The sequence below is a fragment of the Lutjanus erythropterus genome, chromosome 1, assembly GCF_056507025.1.
Source record: "Lutjanus erythropterus isolate fLutEry1 chromosome 1, fLutEry1.hap2, whole genome shotgun sequence".
Classification (NCBI taxonomy): domain Eukaryota; kingdom Metazoa; phylum Chordata; class Actinopteri; order Lutjaniformes; family Lutjanidae; genus Lutjanus; species Lutjanus erythropterus.
In genome coordinates, this window is record NC_139317.1 from 39427799 (window position 1) to 39449632 (window position 21834).

The following is a 21834-nucleotide window of genomic DNA, read 5'->3' on the forward strand; positions in this document are numbered from 1 at the left end:
CGCTGTGCTGTGTCCGTTCACCCAAAAAGGTGGTGTTTCTTCTCCTCAACAGCACTATTAAATCCTCTGACTCATGAAAGCTAAAGCTGAATGCCCATCTTTTCTTGTCCATTCACAAATTAGCCAGTGACAAGCGAAGTGAGACAGCTGTTGTCATGGATACAGGCAGTGTTGTGTACATTCTGAACACAGATACAAGCGTGACAGGATGACTACTGATTGAAGAATCAAGTTTACACCTCCAGTTAGGATTTCTTTTTTAAATATTAATATATATATAATTTTAATATTTTAAAAATTGGGGGGCTTTTAAAACTTTAAGAGCTGAAGATATGACAGGAAAGAGGAAGAAGAACTTGCAAGAAAAGGCCATAAGCAGGAGTTGGGGGCCGCTGCAGTGTACTTCTGGCTGCTGCAGTGGCCACCTATTAAGTGTTAAGATAAAATATGAGGTCTTAAAACTAAACTTAAAATTAATATAGGACAAGCAGTTAGGAACTTTTTTCTGTAATAAGACTGTGAAAGATTTCACAAGAATGATCATTTTAAGTCAAACTACAATCTTTCTCTCACCTTTACCAGGCGTATACATGATAAAACATAAATCATTTGCACAACATGCAGAAATGTACAATGTACATGTACAAATTTCACAAGAGCTTTTGCAAATCTTAGGTCACCCTCTTGACACAGTTATGTGTTTATGCTGCTATTTCATATCTATATGAAACCTATTAAAAGGTCTACTGTCCTCACAAAATAAAAAGTTGGATTTAAACTTTAACCAGAGAAGGGATTAGATTTAATCTGGGGATTTGTTTTATCTGTGGCACCTGTAGCATGACCTTAATAGTTTTATGGCCAAAGTTTGTGCACTACACTGAACTGAATTCTCTTCATTAGCCTGTGTTTATCTCTGTGTCTGTTTTCTTCCTTACTAGTGGGGGTGCCACAATTTCAATATTAAATCAAAAATCAATCAACATGAGCTTTCAATCTCAGATATTGAAATCAATAGTAGAATCTGTGATTTCATAATTTAATGACAGTTGTCAGAGAATAAAAACAATCTGTTGAATCTGAAGTAATCCTGTAGACCCCATAGCGGCCCTTAGTGCTGCTATCATTCCCATTGTATTAAAACGTAAAAATTCCTGACCTTTCTGTTATAGATACTTTAGGTTGTCATCAATAACCAGAACTTTAAATATACACTGTAACGTTGAAATATGTGATTTTTCTTGCTGTTAGTAAACAACAGGACCTGTTACTGGCAGAGATGGGTACTGTTTTCCATGGGGAAACTGCTCATCACGACTTTTCCACCTAGAAATTTGGTGATTTTTCTCACATATGTTTCCAAAAACACAATCTACTGCCAAATTACTATTGTTTATTACATGGCGTTGTTAAATTCTTGATTCTGTTTAGTCAATTACAGCCCTCTAAGTTCTGTTTTTTTCTTTATAGCAGACTGTTGTTATGAAGTACAGGCTTTTGCTATGGACAGTTCAGTCATAGACTCTGAAGGAGCTATAAAATCATTTTTAAATCAGTATTCTGTGTCCATTTATTGATTTAGTTTGGGCTTCTCCTAAGGGTTTATCTCACAATAATGACCTGCTCACTGTACATTATCACTTATTTGTTCTTAGCTGTGTTTTCTGTTTTTTAATACATATTTTAGGTATAAAATTAATTGAAAAACTAAATCCAATTGTGACCTTAAAATGGAAAGTTACACCAAATTGTGGAGAATTATGAATTTTTCACATGATTGCTGTACAGATGTGAGGTTTTCCTCAGGGTATGGACTGGATAATGCATCTCTAAAACATCTTGTTTTATGCTAGCTGCAAATGAATGAAAACTCTTCCTAATAGACCTGTAGGCAGTGTGAACCACATACAGAACACGGTCAGCACTGTTGTGTAACCTGACAATCACCGCCTTCCATTTTCATTTAGTCCTAAAGCTTTTTCCAGACCCTGGTTAATGTATATTGTATATGGTGGACTCTTGAAATGGGGGCCAGTTACACAACCAACACACAAACCATCAAACAGCTTCAAACATTTTTACTGGGTTCAGAAAGATGTTATGTAACCCTTAAGTAAGATGAACAGCCTCAAGCACTGCACACACAAAAACACATCTAGGTGATGAATATTTTCTGATTTCATATTTATTCTACACATGCAAAGGTAAACAAAATTAAAGAGTCCAACCAGGTCAATTATCTGTATTAAATCCCATATTCTGGTCTGTTTTCTCATCATATTGTGCTCTCAGCGCTGAAATGGCAACTTTGTCCTCTTTCTCCTTGACTGAACACAGTCAGACACCTGCTGTCAGAGGATTTTGGATCAGCCTGTCCACAGTTGCTGTCATTTTCACCAGTGGCCACCTCTCTGTTAGAGGAAAAAGCAGTGGCAGTGCATTTCAAAGACTCTGTTATTACAGCGTTAGTTTCCAGATCTGTTTTCACCGCAGCTTTGCTATAGCAGCTCCTCAGCCCCCTGCGGAAGCGTATGGTGAACAGGCCGTAGATGATGGGGTCCAGGCAGGCGTTGAAAAGCCCAAAGATGAACAGGATGTGGGTGAGAGAGTGAGAGACTTTTCCCTCCAGGTCATCAGGGAAGAACCAGTACCACAAACCCAACAAGTAGTACGGAGTCCAGCAGACTATGAAGCAGATCACAATGACGATGCTCATTTTCAGAGTTCTCATTCTGGCTTTGGGGATGTTGTTTATTGAGCAGCGGAGATGTGGCTCATTGGAGGACACTGGAGAAAGGAAAGACAGTTGAGCTGAGATGTGAGAATGCAAAGTAATGACTTCAATGTATTCTATCTTTTTTTAAATTAAATTGAATACTGCTCGCTTCACCCTCCCCTTCCAAGCATGTAGGAGAACTACAAAACTCCAAAAACCAGAAGGCTATAGCCAATATTTGATTTGTCCATTTTGTGCTATTCTAAAAAACAGGCCATTTATACACTAATGAAAACATAATTATGAGAAATGAGATTATATTTCATTCCTGCCATATTCTGCCAATAAATCCCTTAAACCTTACAACATATGTACTTATGATAAATGTAGCCAATGGAAGCAATAAATTCTTCGGTCCATGCTCTATTGACAAAGAAAGCTGAATTCTTGTGCATTCTTGTGAATTCTTAGCAGTGCCTACATGTATCAAGATGCATTGCGTGCAAGCGTCTTATACACATGTAGCCATATATCACAACCCGAGCCTATCGTGATTACTATGGCCAAAAAATAGGATACTCATCTAGCACACCCCAATTACCCAGAAACTTGAAATCCAAACTGAAATGTAGTTATTCCTGCATCCTGTGATATCATTGTGATATCACTGGATACAGGAGCACAACAGATTGTGCAGCAGGAGAACTCAGTTTTCTTGGCCAATACAGCACACACTGAAAAAAATATCACTTCAGTTGACTACATTTAACATCAACAGTGACTGGACATCCACATGCAAAGTGCCAAATTTTTTCTGTAAGTTTTCTGATCCACTCATCTATCTTCTGACCAACCAAAAACCAGGTTCAGTGGTGAGCTTACAGTTCTTTTTTGTCATCCGTTTGGAGATCTGGATGAAGATCCTGGTGTAGCAGATGATCATTATGATAAGCGGCAGCAGGAAGAGGCAGGAGAAGGTGAACATGTTATAGGCTGTTTCCTGCCAGTGAGTGATGAAGCTCCCCCTAGTGGTGCACTGAGTAAAGTTCGCTGGATAGGTGATGGTCACATTATGGAAAATAAACATCTGTGGAATGAAAAAAATACACAATGCTAAAACAATACTGCATTTACTGTCAGCAGATGTCATCCAGTGCTATATGTCTCGTGTCCTGGTTTGACCAAATAGCCCAAACCTTTTTCACTGCAGCCATATTGAAATAGTAGGGTAAACAATGATACTTATTAAGGTCCCATTCCACTTAGTGTAGCAGAGTCTTTCCAGTGACCCAACATGCACAAAAGCAGCAGAGATGGGACATTCAACTCTTCACTAAATCAAGGTTGCATGAGCCACTCGAGCTGAACACATGGATGACCCCCATCATAACTACCCTACACCACTGCCTTGGAGAGAAAAATATTTGGCTTATATAACGGTATATATAAATATGAAAAAGCTGTTTGATGGCAAAGTAAAGTGGTCATATAGCGCACACTTAAACTGATTTTTAGGTGGGCTTTCTTTGCCGCTGAACCTGTTCACAGCAGTACATTAGTTAGCTCGCTAGAAATGAGAAGCTTCTTTTGTTTGTATCTGTCTGAAAACAAGATTTAATCTTATTGTATTTACTGTGTGTGGACATGGAGAAATTACTGATTTAAAATCACTGGTATTGAACATTTCAAAATGTTGCCATCGGATGTAATCCTGTCTTTTGTAGAATCTAACATCAACATTCTGTCTGAAGATTAAATAGGATGTAACACCACACTTCAGTTTATAGTCTCCCAGCATGATCAACAGTGCATACTGGTGCATGCTATGCTGCCATATGTCTCACTGGTCACAGTGAAGCATCTATACTGCCAGAATTAGGGATTCTATCCATGTGTAACTCAATGACAGAGCCACTAATCCCTAACACCAAGACCCTGTGGTCCCCTAAATCATGCAGCAGGTTTTCTTGCATCAAAGCCTCTAGAAATGTTTTTTTATGTAAATACACTGAGACCTGTGACTAGAGATAATGATGAACCATTCATACCAATTTCATTTAAGTAGCCAGATTTTCATTTCCTCTAGCATATGCAATTTGCTTACAGCTTAATACCTTTGTTAGACTGAGATAATGTATGCAGATGTATCCGTCTCTTGGCAGATATAAAGGCCTGTAGCCTGCCCACAGTGATACCACATGGATCACAGAGGAGAGGCTGTATAAGCAAAAGCCTCATACAAAAGAGAGATCAGTTACAACCTATAAGCACAGCACTTCTCTGAATCACTAAGACTGGGTTGCACAAACAAAGATCATAGTTTAGCAAAACTAGTTTAAAAATGAGTAAATCCAGATTTAAAATTAAACACAGTTCTGTTGCACAATAAAAATGTATCCCTCTTTAGTTAATCCAAGTTTATAAATCAGTATGCTTGATTAATAAACAAATTGTTTGCTAGGTCACCAAAAAGTTAACAAAATATTACATTGTTGCTACGTAACTAAAAGGTTATCAAAATGTTAGCCTACATTTTTTTGCTTGCTCGCTAAAAAGTTAACAAAATATTGCATTGTTTCTAGCTAGCTAAAAAGTTAAGAAAAGTTTATAATTTTTTGCTAACTAGTCTATTTAACCTAGTCATGGGGGCCTAGCAGAAAAGCCCTAATTTCGGCTCCTTTGGGAAAATGTAGGCAGCAATATGGCCAAGTAATAGAAAACGGGCAATAGCACAATGAAAAAAACAAGACTAGACAAGACAAGACTGCCTTGCAGCAACTGACTATTTTGACAAATCAACTTAAAAGAAAGAAGAGACACATTGTTAAACTGAATTTGGTTGGGTTTGTCCATTAGTTTTCTTTGAGGAACTTGATAACGTTGTTCAGTCCATCTCAAAAAGACAGACATTTGAAGGATCACATTTTAAATTGGAGTTTAAAGTTTTGGTGCAACAAAAAAAAAATTAATTCAGATTTGATAATCCTGGTAATCTTTGGTAATCTTTCTTAAACTAATGTAAAAGTTTGTTGCAACATAGAGGATCAGCACCTCTAATTCTGAGGCCATGGTTCTCAGCAGGAAACTGGTGGATTATCCTCTTTGAGTAGGGAATGAGTCCTTACCCCAGGTGAGGGAGTTTAAGTATCTCAGGGTCTTGTTCTCGAGTGAGGGGGACAATAAAGCATGGGATGGGCTGGAGAATTGGAGCAGCGGGAGCAGTATTGTGTTTGCTTTACCGCACCGTTGTGACGATAAGGGAGCTTAGCCAGAAAGCAAAGCTCTTGATCTACCTGTCAGTCTTTATTCCTACTCTCACCTACGGTCATGAAGGGTGGGTCATGACTGAACGAGATAGCGGATACAAGTGGCCGAAATAGGTTTTCTCAGGAGGGTGGCTGGCATCTCACTTAGGGATAGGGTGAGAAGCTCAGTCATCGGGGAAGAACTCAGAGTAGATCCATTGCTACTTTGCGTAGAAAGGAGCTAGCTGAGGTGGTTCTGCATCTCGTAAGGATGCCACCTGGTGTTCCAGGCACGTACAGCTTGGAGGAGGCCACGGGGCTGACCGAGGACTAGGTGGAGGGATTATATCTCCACCCTGGCCTGGGAATGTGTTAGGATCCCCCATTCAGAGCTGGTTAATGTAGCCAGGGAAAGGGATGTCTAGGGTGCCCTGATGGAACTCTTACCTCCACAACCCAGCTTCAAAAAAGCAGTTGAAGATGGATGGATGGATGCAACATAGTTTAAAGTTGAACAATGAATTAATCTGGTTTAAAAAGTAATTCTTGTTGGTGCAACACAACCAAACAAATCGTAATCACCTGTTTTAACAATCCAGTGTCATCTGGCCTTACCTGAGGGATTGAGAATAAGGTGCTCATTGTCCACGCCACCATCAGCATGACCCTGTTCCTTCTGCGGGCCATGCTGATGGCCAGAGGGTTGAGGATCGCAGACTGTCTGTCCAGACTGATCACCACGGTGACAAAGGCACAGGAGTACATGGCCTGCAGCTTGAGGAACATTAGAAACCTGCAGGCCAGGTCACCAGCCAGCCATTGAACTGTGATGTTCCACACCGCATCCACGGGCATCACGATGAAGGTGACGAGGAGATCGGCTGCAGTCAAGTTGATGATCAGCACTCTGACGTGGGATTTACGCTTGTGGCCATTGGCTGCCCATAGCACGGCTAGATTGCAGAAAGTGGAGATGCCACACAGGATGAAAGTGATGATCACTCTGACTTTGGCCGCTGTTGAAAACGTAGGCAGCTGCAGCGCTGTGTCCACTGATGTCCAGTTACAGTGAAGAGCCAGCCAGTCACAGCTGGCATTAAGGTCAAAGCCTGAGCTCTGCTGAAACATGATATCTGGAGGATCACAGCAGGAGGAGGCGTTCATCTTCTGACCCTCAACAAAGAGTCAGCATTTCGTTCAGCTACATGGAGGCTGGTGGTGCCAAAGAGAGACAAGGCAAAAATAGACACATGTGCCTTAAACGTGCAGATAAAAAAGAAATCTGAATGGATTTACATAAGAAGACAAAACAATGAGTCATGTGAATAACAGTGCCTGACAGAGAGGGAGCAGTCTGCTGTTCAGGGACCATCTCTCTGATGCTCACTGGTGTGGAAAGATGAAATGATTGCCTCCAACAAACAAAGGTCTCCAGACTACTGCATTTAAAACTACACCTAACAACTAATCAAGGTAATTGCACTCTAAGGCCAAATTTTCTTATCTGACAAAAAGATGGAAAAGTATTTAACTAACTAATTAATTAGCTATTAAAGGGACAGTTCACCAAAATCAAAAATACATATTTTTCCTCCTTCTCACAACAAGGTCTGTGGATAATCTTGAGAAACCGGGTCACGATTTTTGTAACTAAACACTGATTTTGATTATTTCAATTATCATGATAATAATTTTAATATTAATTATTATAATAATATTATACTCCAGTCTGCCAATAAATTTCCCTAAATCATACACACTGGACCTTTAAATATGAGCCGTAAAGGTCCAGTTAATTATTTTAGGCCTTGTTAATTACACTACCTGTACTGGACCACATACATTACAGCAGTTTATACAGAAGAGCACAGTGTAGCAGCAATTACAGCCGAAAGAGCTAGAGTTGTTATGGTTGTATTCAGTCAGATTTATTTTGAGTCGTCTCATGTAAGAAGTCCCTTCTTTCTAGTAGTAAAGAAAGAAGCTCTGGTAGACTACTGCTGGAAAAAGATCTAGTAGATTCTACAGTATAAACAAAGTAGTTCCTACATGAAACTGCAGTCCCTACATGAAACAAGATGTGTAGATTATCTTGAGTTACCGGGTCATGATTTTTGAAAGGAGACGCTGGTCTTGAATTTTTCAAATGCTTTTTTTTAGCACTTCAAGCCAAGTGCCATTTAGTCCCTTTCATCCTGGAGAGAAAGCAGACACCTCTACAGCTGATATCTCCAACAATCTGCAGCTCACACCAAAAAAGGATATCCTAGATGGATAAACAGCACTACAGGCCAAGGGAAAAATATTTAGTTTTGATTTGGGGATGAACTGTCCCTTTAATGTATACTGACAGTGCAATATCAATATTCACTCAGGTGTAATTTAATTTCATACTGTGCAATATCACTATTTCCTGTATACAATGGTGCAAATTCAACTGTTGACACTGTTTCTTGTTTATATTGTACATTGTTCCTTTTTTAAATAATTCCTCTTGTTTACTTATTTAGTACATATGGTTAACATTGATGATTGTCTTGTGGGACAAATAAACGATCATTTTATCTTATCTCATCTTAATTCTACTCACGTTTCTTGTCTGTGGTGAGCCTCCACTTGGTATTTATTATACAAACATAACTTTGACTAGTGGAAATTGCAATAAATAACACTGGCTTGTATTTTGCAAAGTAAATATATAATCAACAGTTAAGAATTATGTAGATTTAATATCCTCTGAATTTAACTTAAATCTTACAATGCATCATCACTGCATGTATACCTATTTTTTTCTTTTTCTGTGGTAATACTGCAAAAGTATATATGTATAATAAAATAGTATTAAAGAATAACTACAACAAACTCACATCTGTCCGTGTTGACTTGCAGCGCTGTATTTCCCACATCAGACATGGGAAAAAAAACACAAAGTGAGATCCTCTTCATGGAGTTTCCAGTCCCTGCTGCGGATCCATCTCCCTCATGATGAGTGTGCTTGAGTTTCTGTTGGTAGTCTGAAGAGTGTCTGGTCCTCCTGGCTGTTTACCTCAGGGAGTTTCTGTCTGTCCTCGGTCAGTCCGCGGTGCCCGTCAGTTCGCTCCGTCTGTGGGCGCGGCTTCGCTGCTTCGCTGCTTCGCTGTTTCTCCGCAGCGTCAGTTCAGTGAACCCTGAGCTCCGGCAAAGTTTCTAATTTTAATCCTGCCAGATAAAATGTAATGAGACCCCGCAGCCCCTATTAGCATCAGTTTCATCGAGACCAAACCAAACCTGCTCATATTAACTGTGATAATTGAGTCTGGCAAGATCATGTGATGAAATTAGCAGAAAAAAAAATCACATTCATACAAAATCTATAACTGTGCAAAATAAATAATAATGCAGTCATACAGCTTTAGTTTCCGTTGTGTTCACACTGTGTCAGAGTTTTGTGTTGTTGTATGAGAACGCATGTATTATTGCCACGTTTCTTATTTTATCCACCAATGTAAATATTAATGTGATAATTGCATCAGTAGCATTGTCTCATAGGAGACAGTGTTTGTCGTCCCTGTCAAAGCAGATCTGTCATCTGTTCTCCATTAGTAGCATTGTTCAAATAAAGAATCTTTGGAGGAAATGCTCCTAATCCAGCTGCTGTTTGCCAGCTGTGGGGTTTAATATAAGTAGTGTATATATCAATTATTATTATTATCATTATTATTATGATTAGCTAGTGATTTCGTTAGAGAAGTTGATATTCTATGTAGTTTGGTGGAGACAAATCTTGAAATATATGTAAAATTTAGAGTCTGAGAAAAAAAATGTCGAGAGAAAAAAAATAGTTTGTTGTGGAATACCTTTTCAGAGCATTTTATGCTCTATATACAGTTTTTTATTAGGGATTGGTTTGGATCCACCCTAGTCACACAATAACACGAACTAACAGATAGAGGCAGCGGTAGACCAGCAACTCCTGTGTTCTGTGAGGAAAATTACTGATTTTGCTAAGAGGTTATGGTAGTTTTGCGTAGAACACTATGTGGCTTGTGTAATGTTGATTTCCCATTTGAAGAGTCTGTCTGACCACAACGTTAAGTGGTGAAAATATTCTAAATATAGCGCACATGTAAACTGACATTGATTTTTTTTTTTTTTTTTTTAATAGGTGTCTAAAATACATGTTGCTGCTGACCCTGTTCATAGCAGTACATTGCTTAGCTTCCTACACAGGCACTCCTGCTGCTTCTCCAAACTTATTCCTATAGTCGATTAATCAGTTAATTATTTTCTCTATGTTGCCAAGTTATGGAGATATTAGCTTAGAGATGTCTGCCTTTTCTTAAACATAATGGGACTAAATGGCACCCTGCTTGTTGTGGTCAAAGAGCTGAGCAGTATTCATGGATATGAATAGGCATGTCCAATTGTTCGCATAATTGTGAATTCGAACAAGTTACTTCGGCAAGAATCTTCCAGTGGCTGCCTGATTTGCAACACACACATATTCTGTGGTTCAGTTTCATTCATTTCATTACTGATGTAGCTAAAATACACTTTTACATTTTCTTAAAAGTTCTCCTGGGAATAAATCCTGTATATGGGTCAAAGGCTGAGAAGAAGGGAACAAAACAGCAACACATTCCTCCAAGACTGCTGAAGTTCCTGTATGAACTGAACAACTTTGAAAATACATGGAGAATTTGAGCTTCTTTTCAAAGGTCAAAATGGAAATTGTTGGACTGAACAGGGAGACAAAAAATAAAACTGGAGGCTCACACTCACTCACACTGACACATGAAGAGAGGAGAGAGGTTAATAACACAACTTGAAAGAACATTAAATGATCTGTTAAAGAAAATGGCACTAACATTGAAACATTTGGTAGTTATGGTGACCATCGTCTTGTTTCTTGTATTGTTTTTTTCAGTGTATTGGAAAATGGTTTCAAATCTTGAAAGTTTCACTTGTTTCAAAGATTAAAGTTAGGGCTGTAACTAATGGTTATTTTCGTTGTAGGGTCATGTTGATTATTTTCTCAATTGATCAATTAGTTGTTTGAAAATAGTGAAAATTTTAATTTAGTGTTTCCCAAAGCCTAGTATGATGCCTTCCAATGTCTTGTTTTGTTCACAACCCAAAGATATTCAGTGAACTGTCATAGAGGAGTAAAGAAACTAGAAAATACATTTTAGAAGCTGAAACAGAGAATTTTGACTTTTTTTCTTGCTTGCTTTCGTACTCAAAGCAATTAATAGATTGTCAAAATGGTTGGCGGTTAATTTCATAGTTGACAACTAATCAATCAATTGTTGCAGATCTATTTAAAAATGTTTCATGGGTACAATGCTCATCATTGAATGCATCTTCATGTCAGTGTTTAATTTTGTTGTATTTTATCATTTTTGTTGCTGTTTAAAGCAAAAAAAAACAAAACAACAACTCTTATACAAAGCAAGGGATGCACAATATTGGATTTTGCCGATATGCAGATATTTTTCAACTCATTTCAACTCACTGATGTGCAGTGAAGTGCTGACAACATCAAGACTCCTTTTTCTTATTGTGGTGGCCCACTGGCAGATGCAAACATAAAGTATGGTGCTATTCAAAAAGCACACATTCACTTAGCAAAATAAGAAACCTACTGCTGACAGTTTTTATGTTTAATTATTTTAATTATGCTACACATAATGAAAGTGACATCTCGACCTGCCATATCGCAGAATTGCTCATTTCAGGCTGATACTAATATTTCATTTTAAAGCCTTTATCAGCTGATACAGATGATGTGCTGATATTATTGTGCATCCCTACTTTGCACATTGATTAATGAATTGTTGTCATTTCAGTGTTTTTGGCATTTTAACTGTTAAAAGCAATCAAAGCTATTGAATGTACTTGACTTAAGAAAATGTTTACATATAGCTGCATAAAGATTTATTCATCACTTTAGAACATTGCACTGGTCTGGTGATGGACACCAGTCATTACTGAATTTTAGCCCTGTTTTAGAGTTGAAGAAAATGTAGGTTACAAAATGGTTATGCAGAATGTTACATTCCAGCTTCGAAGAAACTGCCCATGGTACAGAAGTGATTATTACAGTTTTCAGTGGTGAAAAAATGTTCAACAAATGCTTTAATTTGATTGAATTTTCTGTTTTAGGATTACCAGAAGTGTCCATGAATAGCACAGAGGATAAACTGTAAATCTATGTAATTTTACGTTATAGAGTTGGAGGAAGTGTCCACAAACTTAACGGAAAATGTAGTGGTAAATTTCTGCCAGCATATTATCTGTAATTCTACTGATTTTTTTTCTTACAGTGTAGACATCAAAGAGTGAGATTGTGAGTGGGGATTGATTCAGTCTCACTGTTTTTTATGATTTAGGCATAAAAAGGCTTGTAACTACCCTACGCTGGATCACATGACTACAAGTGAAATGTTTTTAGAGTGATAGACCCACAGAAATACAGTCCAACTCTGCCGTGCCACTCAGTTCTGGAGCTTTTTGCTGTCGTTCAGCTTTTTGCTTTGGTTTGTTCCAGATTTATGATTTTGGTTCATTCTCACCACTCACCCCTCTTGCTGGTTTCAGACACAGCAGGCAGCTATTTCAGCAAATAAATCTTCTAAGGCAGGCTAAACCAAGTATTTTACTCAGGAGTTGGTGGAGACCAAAAACAGCTTAAAAAAAAGAGTGAATATTTGACTTAAATCTATCAGGTAGCCAGAAACAAGCTGTCCAAATGAATGTTAATGTTGCTTCATGCTGAAAGTGGAAATAAGCAACTGTTAGCAAATAAATTTGACATATTGAACTTGAACTTATGCACTTTCTTAGAGACAGAGCTAAATGAGAAGATTGAACACTTGTGTATCTGTCAGTGAAATATGAAACTAGGCAGCAGCTAACTAGCTTAGCCCAACAGTAAGACCAGTAACAGAGGGATATTGCCATCCCAGATGTGTCCAGCACAATTTAGTACAGTTTTCCTACCAGGAACCCTAAAGTTCTTTAATAAACCCATTATACCTTGTTTTCTTAATCCACACGACAACCAAAGTGTAAAAATGATGCATTGGTTCTGTGTGGGACTGCTATCATACAGACATGAGAGTGGTATCAGTCTTCTCATTTCCTAAAATTTCCAACCATTCCTTTAAAAGTTGATAATATGTCAGTTTTGTGTTTCTATTGTCCCCAACTGGCCAAAAAAAAAATCAGGTTTAAACAAACATAAACTAGGATGTATGATAAAGGATTATTCTCTTTTACAGTCTGACAGCTGCATCAGGCCACTGCTTTGTACTTGACAACAACCTCCATGACCTTGAAGGCATTAAATCAACATTTGACATTTAACTGATTGTAACAATGCAGTTAGATATGCATGTGATTACATACAAGACAGGACCATTCATAAGTGAGTAAGTCCACATGCAGCTCAGCAGATCATTGCTGTAAGAAAACATCCAGCAGACTTTATTTTTTACAGCGTATTATCAAACACCTACAATACACGCTCACATAATCTGACCTCATTATATGAGGTAACAAAATAACTCTTATGTGTGCTTCACATAAAGGAGCATCATAGCAGATATTACTCATGATACCACAGTCAGGAGATTAATTTATACAGTTTATACAAATGAATATGTGCTGATGTAAGCCAAGTTATTTTGATATGACAAATTTACAGCTGACACAAATTTTTTAAATGGAATATGACCCACAAACTTTGTTGTTCCTTGGTTTAGAAAAAGAAAATAACTGCTATAATGAACTTAATTTTATTCATTAAGTGAATGAAATGTATATTTGGAAGTATTTTATTTTTCTTTTACACTTATTAGATAATAGAGAGTGAATCGTGACAGACATGGTGCTGAAACAGGATGACATTGTGGGAAGGTTGTGACCTGGATTCAGTCCAAGTAGGTTCTGACGTAGCTAAGCTTCACTGTGATCCTCTTCTGCCACAGGATGATTGTTTTATACCAGGTTATAACAGAAGTGAGAAAAGCATCTGTTCAATCCTGACCACAGGAAGAAGCACCTGGGGAGGAAAACATGATATTTTTTTAAAGAAATTGTTTAGCACCTTTCACAGACAACAGTCACAAAGTGCTTCAGAGTCAAAATAAATCAAATCCAATCCAATCCAATCACATAAAATAAAACTAAGATAAAAAATCAGATAAAATATTCAGGGGAACAAATAAAATTAAAACATAAATACCATGTCTGATGTTTTTTAGCTACAGTCCAGCCATCTCAAGCCTACTGGGAGACTATTCCAAAGGGAAGTAGTTTGAAAAGGACAGTTCATCCCTAAATTAAAAATACATATTTTGTGGATTTGGATGGAAAGTGGTTCCAACATGTAACTGCTCACAACATGGTCTGTGAATTATCTTGGTAACTGGGTCGTGAGTTTTTAGAAAGAAAGTCACACCAAAAAAATCTACATGGATATACAGCACTACAGGCCAGGGGAAAAATATGTATATTTGATTTTGGGATGAACTGTGCATTTAAAATGCATTCTAAAATGAACAGGAAGCCAGTACAAAGAGGTTACAATGGGTGTAATATGTGACCATCTGTTGGATTGTGTTAAGAGCCTTGCAACAGTAGTGGTGATAAGTTAAAGACCCACTTTGGTTTGAATCAATCAGGACCTGTACCACATATCAATGAGCCTCCTCTGTACCTCCTAACAGAAAACAGTCTTCTTGCAAACCATGGGAGAAGAAAAACTCTTAAAAAAAGAGGAGGAAATTTTACATAAAATCTCTCATAATTAGGAAGAAAAAAATAATTAAACAAAATTACCTATTAAAGCATCATCTGAGCTCTTCAGCTGATTCGGTTACACATTATCGATGTCTTTATTTTGAAAGATAAAAGGAAATATGCAAGCCAGTTCTGGTCGATGTTCTGTCTTTGGTCCAAACTGCCTTTAGATATTCAAATGAGAGACAACATGGTGTCTTTCATGTGGCTGGAATCAATTATTTGATAGAATCACTACAGAGTGGATGGAAAAAGTTTATAATTAATTTGATAAACAAAAATGCATTTTAATTATTGGTGCCATGTCAACCATGCTGAGGAGAAAACACACATTGTCAGTATGTCGTCACCTTGCCTCTCAGCTGCACTCTCTGCTCTACAGCAGTGGATTATCAGTAGCCTGGCTGTTCAAAGTAGTGGAGCAGCTGATGTGTGCTGGCCGTTGGTTTATGCAGATGTCAGCCTCTGGGCTACTGTCCAAACAGGCCACGACCTTCCAGCTCCACAGACATTAGACTCATTTTCACGTTAATCCGCAGTAATTGTGGTGCCTGTATTGAGGCAAAGCATTATTATCATTCATTGATTCACTGTGATCTTGCTGAAATCTCTCCTCTTCCACAGTCAACACACATTTCGCACCTGCAGCCTTGTACAGTCTAAGACAGCAAAGTGCTGCTTAATTATTATTAATTTATCATAAAACCCCCTGTTCTGTTGATGAACCTCCTAGAAAAATATGGTTATCTTTCGGGATATAAAATTAATGTCTCAAAAACACAAATTCTAGCACTTAATTATACTCCATCAAAAGAGATTCAGGAGTCATTTCACTTCAATTGGAATACAAAGAAAATTAAATATCTGGGGGTTAACATCACTAAAGGATTGTCTAAACTTTACAAAGCAAATTATAATAAGATAAGTCAAGAGATACAAAAAGACATTGAGAGATGGTCTACTCTGCCCCTAGACCTCAATTCAAGAATAGAGACTATTAAAATTAACGTACAACCAAGACTTCTTTATTTATTCCAGTCCTTACCTATAGAGGTCCCCCACACACAATTTGTGACCTGGGACAAGATAATATCAAGGTTTATTTGGGGAGGTAAAAAACCTAGAGTTAGGTATGAAACTCTCCAGCTACCAAAGGATAAGGGGGGTATGGGACTCCCAAAACTCAAAGAATATTTTTATGCTGCCCAGATAAGACATATTGTATGCTGGTGTACGCCAGACTATACAGCCAAGTGGAAATACATGGAGAAAGAATTTGGAGGATACCCAATTCAGAGCATAATTGGAGATGAGGATGCATACAAGAAAATTAAAAATTGTATGGATTTAATTACAATGTTTACACTGGAATTATGGTTCAGAGTACTGAAAAACTACAGGGTAAAGAAAGAAAGAGATGTGCTTAGATGGGTAGCATTCAACAGTAATTTTAAACCAGCAATGTATGATAAAGGATTCAAACAGTGGGTAAACAAAGGAGTCATAGCATGGTACACTTTACAGAAGGACGGGGAGCTGGAGAGTTTCCAAAACATGAAAGACAACTATGGTATAGATAAGCATGAGTTCTACAGGTACCTCCAATTAAGAGATTATTATAAAAAGGAAATCAGGGTGGATCCCTCCATGGAAATGAATGGTGTGATTCAAATTATAATAAATTCATACAATGGCATAAAAATTAGAATCATATCTGCTCTATACCAAAAATTGATGGTGCATAAACACTCAACTAAGTATATAAAAGACAAATGGGAATCAGAGTTTAGCGTGAAAATTTCAGGTGAGGATTGGCAAGATATATGGAAAAATCATCAGACATCCACCAATTCACGGATATGGAGGGAATTTTCCTGGAAAAATTTGATTCGTTTTTCTATTACACCCAAGGTCAAGAACAAGTATAAGGGTACAGACTTAGCATGCTGGAGGAAATGTGGAACAGTAGATGCAGATCACTCACACATATTTTGGAAATGTCATAAAGTACAGAAGTTTTGGGAAATTGTACACAAAACTATACAAAAGATTTTGGAGTATGATATTCCTATGAGCTACATGGTGCTATATTTCTGTAATTTTAATTCTATTAAAGAGACTATAAGAGTAAGGGATAAGTATTTGATCAAAATACTGTTGATAGCAGGTAAGAAAGCTATTACGAGGAAATGGGGTAAAGTGGATCCTCCCAGTCAGGACCAGTGGATTGGGATTGTAGAAGAAATCTACACAATGGAAAAATTGACACATCGCCTGAGACTACAACAAGCACAGATGGAAGAAAAATGGGAGAAGTGGACACTATTCAAAGCCAAAAACAGCGACAAAGACATCAGACAGAAACAACCGATATAGATTAATATATTAAGACAAAAGATGAACTGCTGGTGATGCGACTCCCAAACATGTATTTTATATATTTTGGTTTTGCCTTGAATGAGGATTGTTCATGTAAGGCTTGTATATGTAAAAAATGGATGTAGAAATCAACAATAAAAAACTAAGTGAAAAAAAACCCTGTTCTGCTGCTTAAACAACTGCTTCTACCTTCATATGGAAATTTTTCTTCTTATTATTAATATTATATTATTATTATTATTATGGGCCATAAAGGCATAATACGGCTTGTTTTTTGACTGAGTGTGAGAATACAGATGTTACAAATACAAATACATTTGTTAACAAGACCAAGACCATACAGCTAAATGCTAATGTCAGCATGCTAACATGCTCACAATGACAATGCTAGCATGTTTGTGTTAAGCAGATAGAATGTTTACCATGTTCAACTTGCTTCAGCATGTTAGCATGGTAACATTTGCTACCTGATGGTGGTGCTAGATGAAAAGTTAGGGTTGTTGAAGTTCATCGTGACAGTCAATTGTCCCACAGCTGTCATCCTCATGGTGGCACTAGAGTATGGGTCTTCAACAGGGGGGTCAGTGACCCCTAGGTGATCCCCAGAGTTACTGAAAGGGGGCTGCCAATTATTGTTTGACATTTGTTAAAAGTTTCTTTTTTCAAAAATTAAAACAACATACTATGAACTAGGGCTGCACAATATTGGAAAAAACTGACATTGCGATTTTTTTTAACCTGCGATATATATTGCGATATGAAAAAAATACAGGTATTTTCACCAGATGACTTGAATAGCACTTTATGTTATGCTGCCCTGCTGCCATCTTGTGGAACTAACCTGCACTGATCTTGCGACTCACTCCATATGCAGGGGTGTGGTCTGCTTTAGCAAACTGATTAAGAACAATTGTGATTGGTGGATCGCTGCGCGCAGTGTGTGTCAGATACCCTTGAAATTAGATGAGAACATGTTTAGTTCATTTGCCTCCTACATCGCAGCAGTGTCCTGCAATGTGACTATTGCGCACACATACATTGCGATGACAATGCTCAAACGATATATTGTGCAGCTCTACTATGAACAAAGATAAATCACACCATTCATAAAAAACCCAAAACATTTCATTTACACAACACTGATAAAAGGTTACCCATGAATCCTTGCGCAGTCATGTGTACCTAACCTACAAGTCACTGTGCAGCAACTACCCATAACTAGTAAGCTATGTGTTATTGAAATGTATTGGCTGCACTGATACCTCAGGTGTACAGACACTTTTCTGAGCCACAGTGGATCATTTTGTAATTTCATGAGCAAGAGACTCTGACAGACCCTCCTCCAAAGAATCCACCAGGAAAAGTGCAGAAGATGAAGCTAAAACATCTAACATCAGCCCTGCTACAACTGTATATCTAAGAGAGGGTCCCTGCTCAGTCATTAGGATTCATGTTATTCAGCATGTCGTTCTTATGATTTGAATAAATCCTTAGTAATGGTCTGTAGGGGTCCACACAGCCACAAGCCTTTGTAATAATGATCTACATGAGGGCCAGATGGGATTCATGAGGCTAAAAGGTCCTGACGGGGAAGTCCGCTGATAACTGAACTGCTGATACTACTATACATCAGCCATAAAGGCCAGATGTGCTTACAGAATACAGTGTTAAAGTGTAAAGTGCTGAATCAAGTCCTAATCTGACCTGCATGTGATCAACTCATGTAACCACAGATAGTGCAGTTTTCATAGAGGATCAAGTATAAAGATACAAAGCTTCAATATGTATGAACCATACCATGCATGTCAATCCATTTACAATTATTACTGTTTTTTTTTTTCATGAATGTGAAACCACTGTTATATAATCAGCCTTCAGTCTATTAAAACCACTACATCTGGAAGAGCCATGACTTATCCCTCATTTGACAAAAATGAAATAAAGTAAATGGCATAGTAAATATTTTTAATGTAAATATTCTGAGAAAATAAATACTGTGATTGCAGTGTAATCACACAAAAGACATGACTGCTAGGATGAGTGTCATTTTGCAACAACAAAATAAATGCAAAAAGACAAAAATAGAAGCAAACAAACAAAATGTAAAGAAAAGAGAACCTTGCTGAGGTCGTATGAATATCATATGATGATGCATCTTGAAGATTTAACAGTAGAACAGCTGAATATAATGGATACACTGCAGGTCTAAAGGGCAGTGTGTGGGTGGACATGAGTAAAAGTGCTTGTGTGCAGTGATGCTAACTGAGGTATGTGTGTTTTAAGTATGATGGGTTGTGGTTATGAATGGAGCAGGGGGATGCAAACGGCCTCCAGGTACTGAGGCATCCAACTGGCAGTCCAGTATATCCAGAGGTGGGTGGTAAAGATGGGAGTAGAAAGAGCGGCCAGATTTCTTTCTTTCTACCTTTCTCAACTTGCCCTTTTACTCACTGTTGCAGGCTTACATTAGCATAGCATTAGCATGTTTCTGATATGTAGGAATATATTTATCTCTGAAATAAATGCACTTCTGTCAAACAGCAACATGTTGAAGGCAGAATAGATGTCGTCACCCGCTGCTTGATGGAGAGTCTGAGGGGAAAAACAACCAGGAAAATTGTGAAAATTTGTGTTTTTCCAATGATAACTTGGACCATAATAAACTTGTCATTTATGACACATTGAGTTGTTGGGACAATGTTTTACACATGCTGTATCTTGAATGTTTAAAACATTTTTACTGTATTCTGTTTAGTAAATCATGTCTTAATTTATTTGTCAATCATTTTTTTATTCAGTTTCTGAATTTATTTTGAAGCTGAATCCAAATCCCAAAGCTTATCTCAGGCGTTTGAGGATTCTGAAAAGGCTAAAAACAAAACAGTGTTTTTCACAACCTTCTGGGTTTTTCAAACAATGCTAGTGGATTATCTTTGAGTTTTTTTTTTAAATCACTACATAATAACTTACCTTTAGTTTTATCTATATGCAAATTAATAAAATCTTTAGGTACTTATTTTCCTAGCAGTAAACCAGTGTCTTGCTCTGAGTATCTTATTTCTTATTTCCAGAGATAAAAAGCATGAGAGAAACCTAGTGACATTTAGTTTCATTCTATTCCAGAGAAGGCAGACAAATATGTCATCAAAATTCTGTATTTTTGATGTATTGATTTGAACTGGCTGTGCTGATGACAGCACTGATTTAGAAACGTTTTAATGCCAATCAGACTGTATATATTTGATCTCTGTAAGCCATTACTTCTTGCATCAGTGTTGGGGAAAACATAATAAAGGTGCTACTGTGATATGATATGATATGAAGACAATTTTATTAAATGGAAAGTAGCCCATATTAAAAATGCAAGAAATCCATATTAGAATAGGGCTGTAGATTAATAAATCTATTACTAATAAAGCTTGTAAAATAACTCTGAAATACCAAGCATTTTATAGGGTTTTTGTAATTATGTACAAAGGTACTCTGAGTAAAATTTACTAGCAAACGGGGAGTACATCTTAGGTCAAAGTAAGAAAATTACAAGTAAAATCTACTTGAGTATTTTAGATTTAACTATTCTTAGGTGTAAGGAAACTTTACTTAAGGATTTCTCAAGTAAATGTTACTCAGAATTTCTGTGTGGAAATTGTTACCAAGCATTTTTTTTTAAGTAAATGCCACACCAAATTTTGTTTCAGTGAAGCTCCTGGCCCAGGGCACACACTTCATAGTTCATAGTAATATACAACTTACACTTGCTGTTTCCTCTATGGAGACTGTGATGCTTTGAGACTCAACACCGAGCAATGAGCTGTTTAATTCACGGTGAGTGCTCTTTTTTCTTTTCAGATTTATACAGATTGATGGATGAGCAATAGTTTGCCTAGAAGCATTTTATACCCCTCCTCTCAGCTATCATTTTCTTAAGTTGGTTTATCATTCTGTTGCTGAATGGATGTTTGTTTCTCCTATAATAGATCTCTTGTGTTGCTTGTGATGTGCTCTTACATAAAGGGGAATAGTACAGGAGAAGGATGAAGAAAGACAACCACATGCAGCTCTCACCTTCACTCGTCTATACTGAGTCACTTAACAACGCAAACAAAATATACAGCACATTTTCTAAAGTATGAACACACTCAGTTTCAGGACTACTTACTGAAGTGTCTTTTTTAACATCTTGTAAATTATCCAACTTATATTTCTGACTAAATTATTTTCATCGTCTTTTTTGTAACAAGTTATTTATATTGTCTTTTTAATCAAACTATCACATGACATTAAATTATGACATCAGCATCAGGTATCTGTGCTCCTCTTTTGAATCACTGCCTAAACAGTGTTTTAACAGTGACCAATACACACACAAAACTCTACTAATAAAATACTGAACCAAAAATGAAATTCAATGCTCTGGACATGCAATTTTTTTTTACAGAAAAGAATTATTCTTTATCATAGACTGCTTGTCACAGTATAATGTGGTGATTTGCAATTTGATTATTCTAGTGTTTGTTAAGTAATGTGTTAGTGTCTACCTCAGTGATATTAAGATAGTCTATTGATAATCCATAAAAGAGGGATATGGATCATTTAATAGTGAAAGAAATGAGAAGAGAAAGTGAAGTAAGGAAATAATTGTAGCAGATTTATTAGAACAGCAAAAACAAAAAGTTATTTCAGCACTAACACATACTGTATCATATAATC

At 37.2% G+C, this 21834-nt stretch overlaps 1 protein-coding gene across 1 annotated transcript; it reads right to left on the minus strand.

Annotated features, from left to right (window-relative positions):
• Window positions 1-1726: 1726 nt before the first annotated feature.
• LOC146333260 (putative gonadotropin-releasing hormone II receptor) lies at window positions 1727-8913 on the minus strand. The gene is made up of 4 exons (XM_084721650.1): window positions 8829-8913; window positions 6577-7173; window positions 3599-3803; window positions 1727-2787 (listed from the first exon to the last, which is right to left on the minus strand). Exons 2-4 carry the CDS (start codon window positions 7123-7125, stop codon window positions 2276-2278), a joined length of 1266 nt encoding a protein of 421 aa, XP_084577776.1. The 5' UTR covers window positions 7126-7173; window positions 8829-8913; the 3' UTR covers window positions 1727-2275.
• Between the last annotated feature and the right edge of the window lie 12921 nt (window positions 8914-21834).

Coding starts and splice junctions, on each gene's coding strand:
- LOC146333260 (XM_084721650.1), bottom strand. CDS start 7,125: ATGAACGCCTCCTCCTGCTGTGATCCTCCAGATATCATGTTTCAGCAG. Junction 3,804..6,576: donor CCTTATTCTCAATCCCTCAG/GTAAGGCCAGAT, acceptor TTCATTCCACAG/ATGTTTATTTTCCATAATGT. Junction 2,788..3,598: donor ACGGATGACAAAAAAGAACT/GTAAGCTCACCA, acceptor TCCTTTCTCCAG/TGTCCTCCAATGAGCCACAT.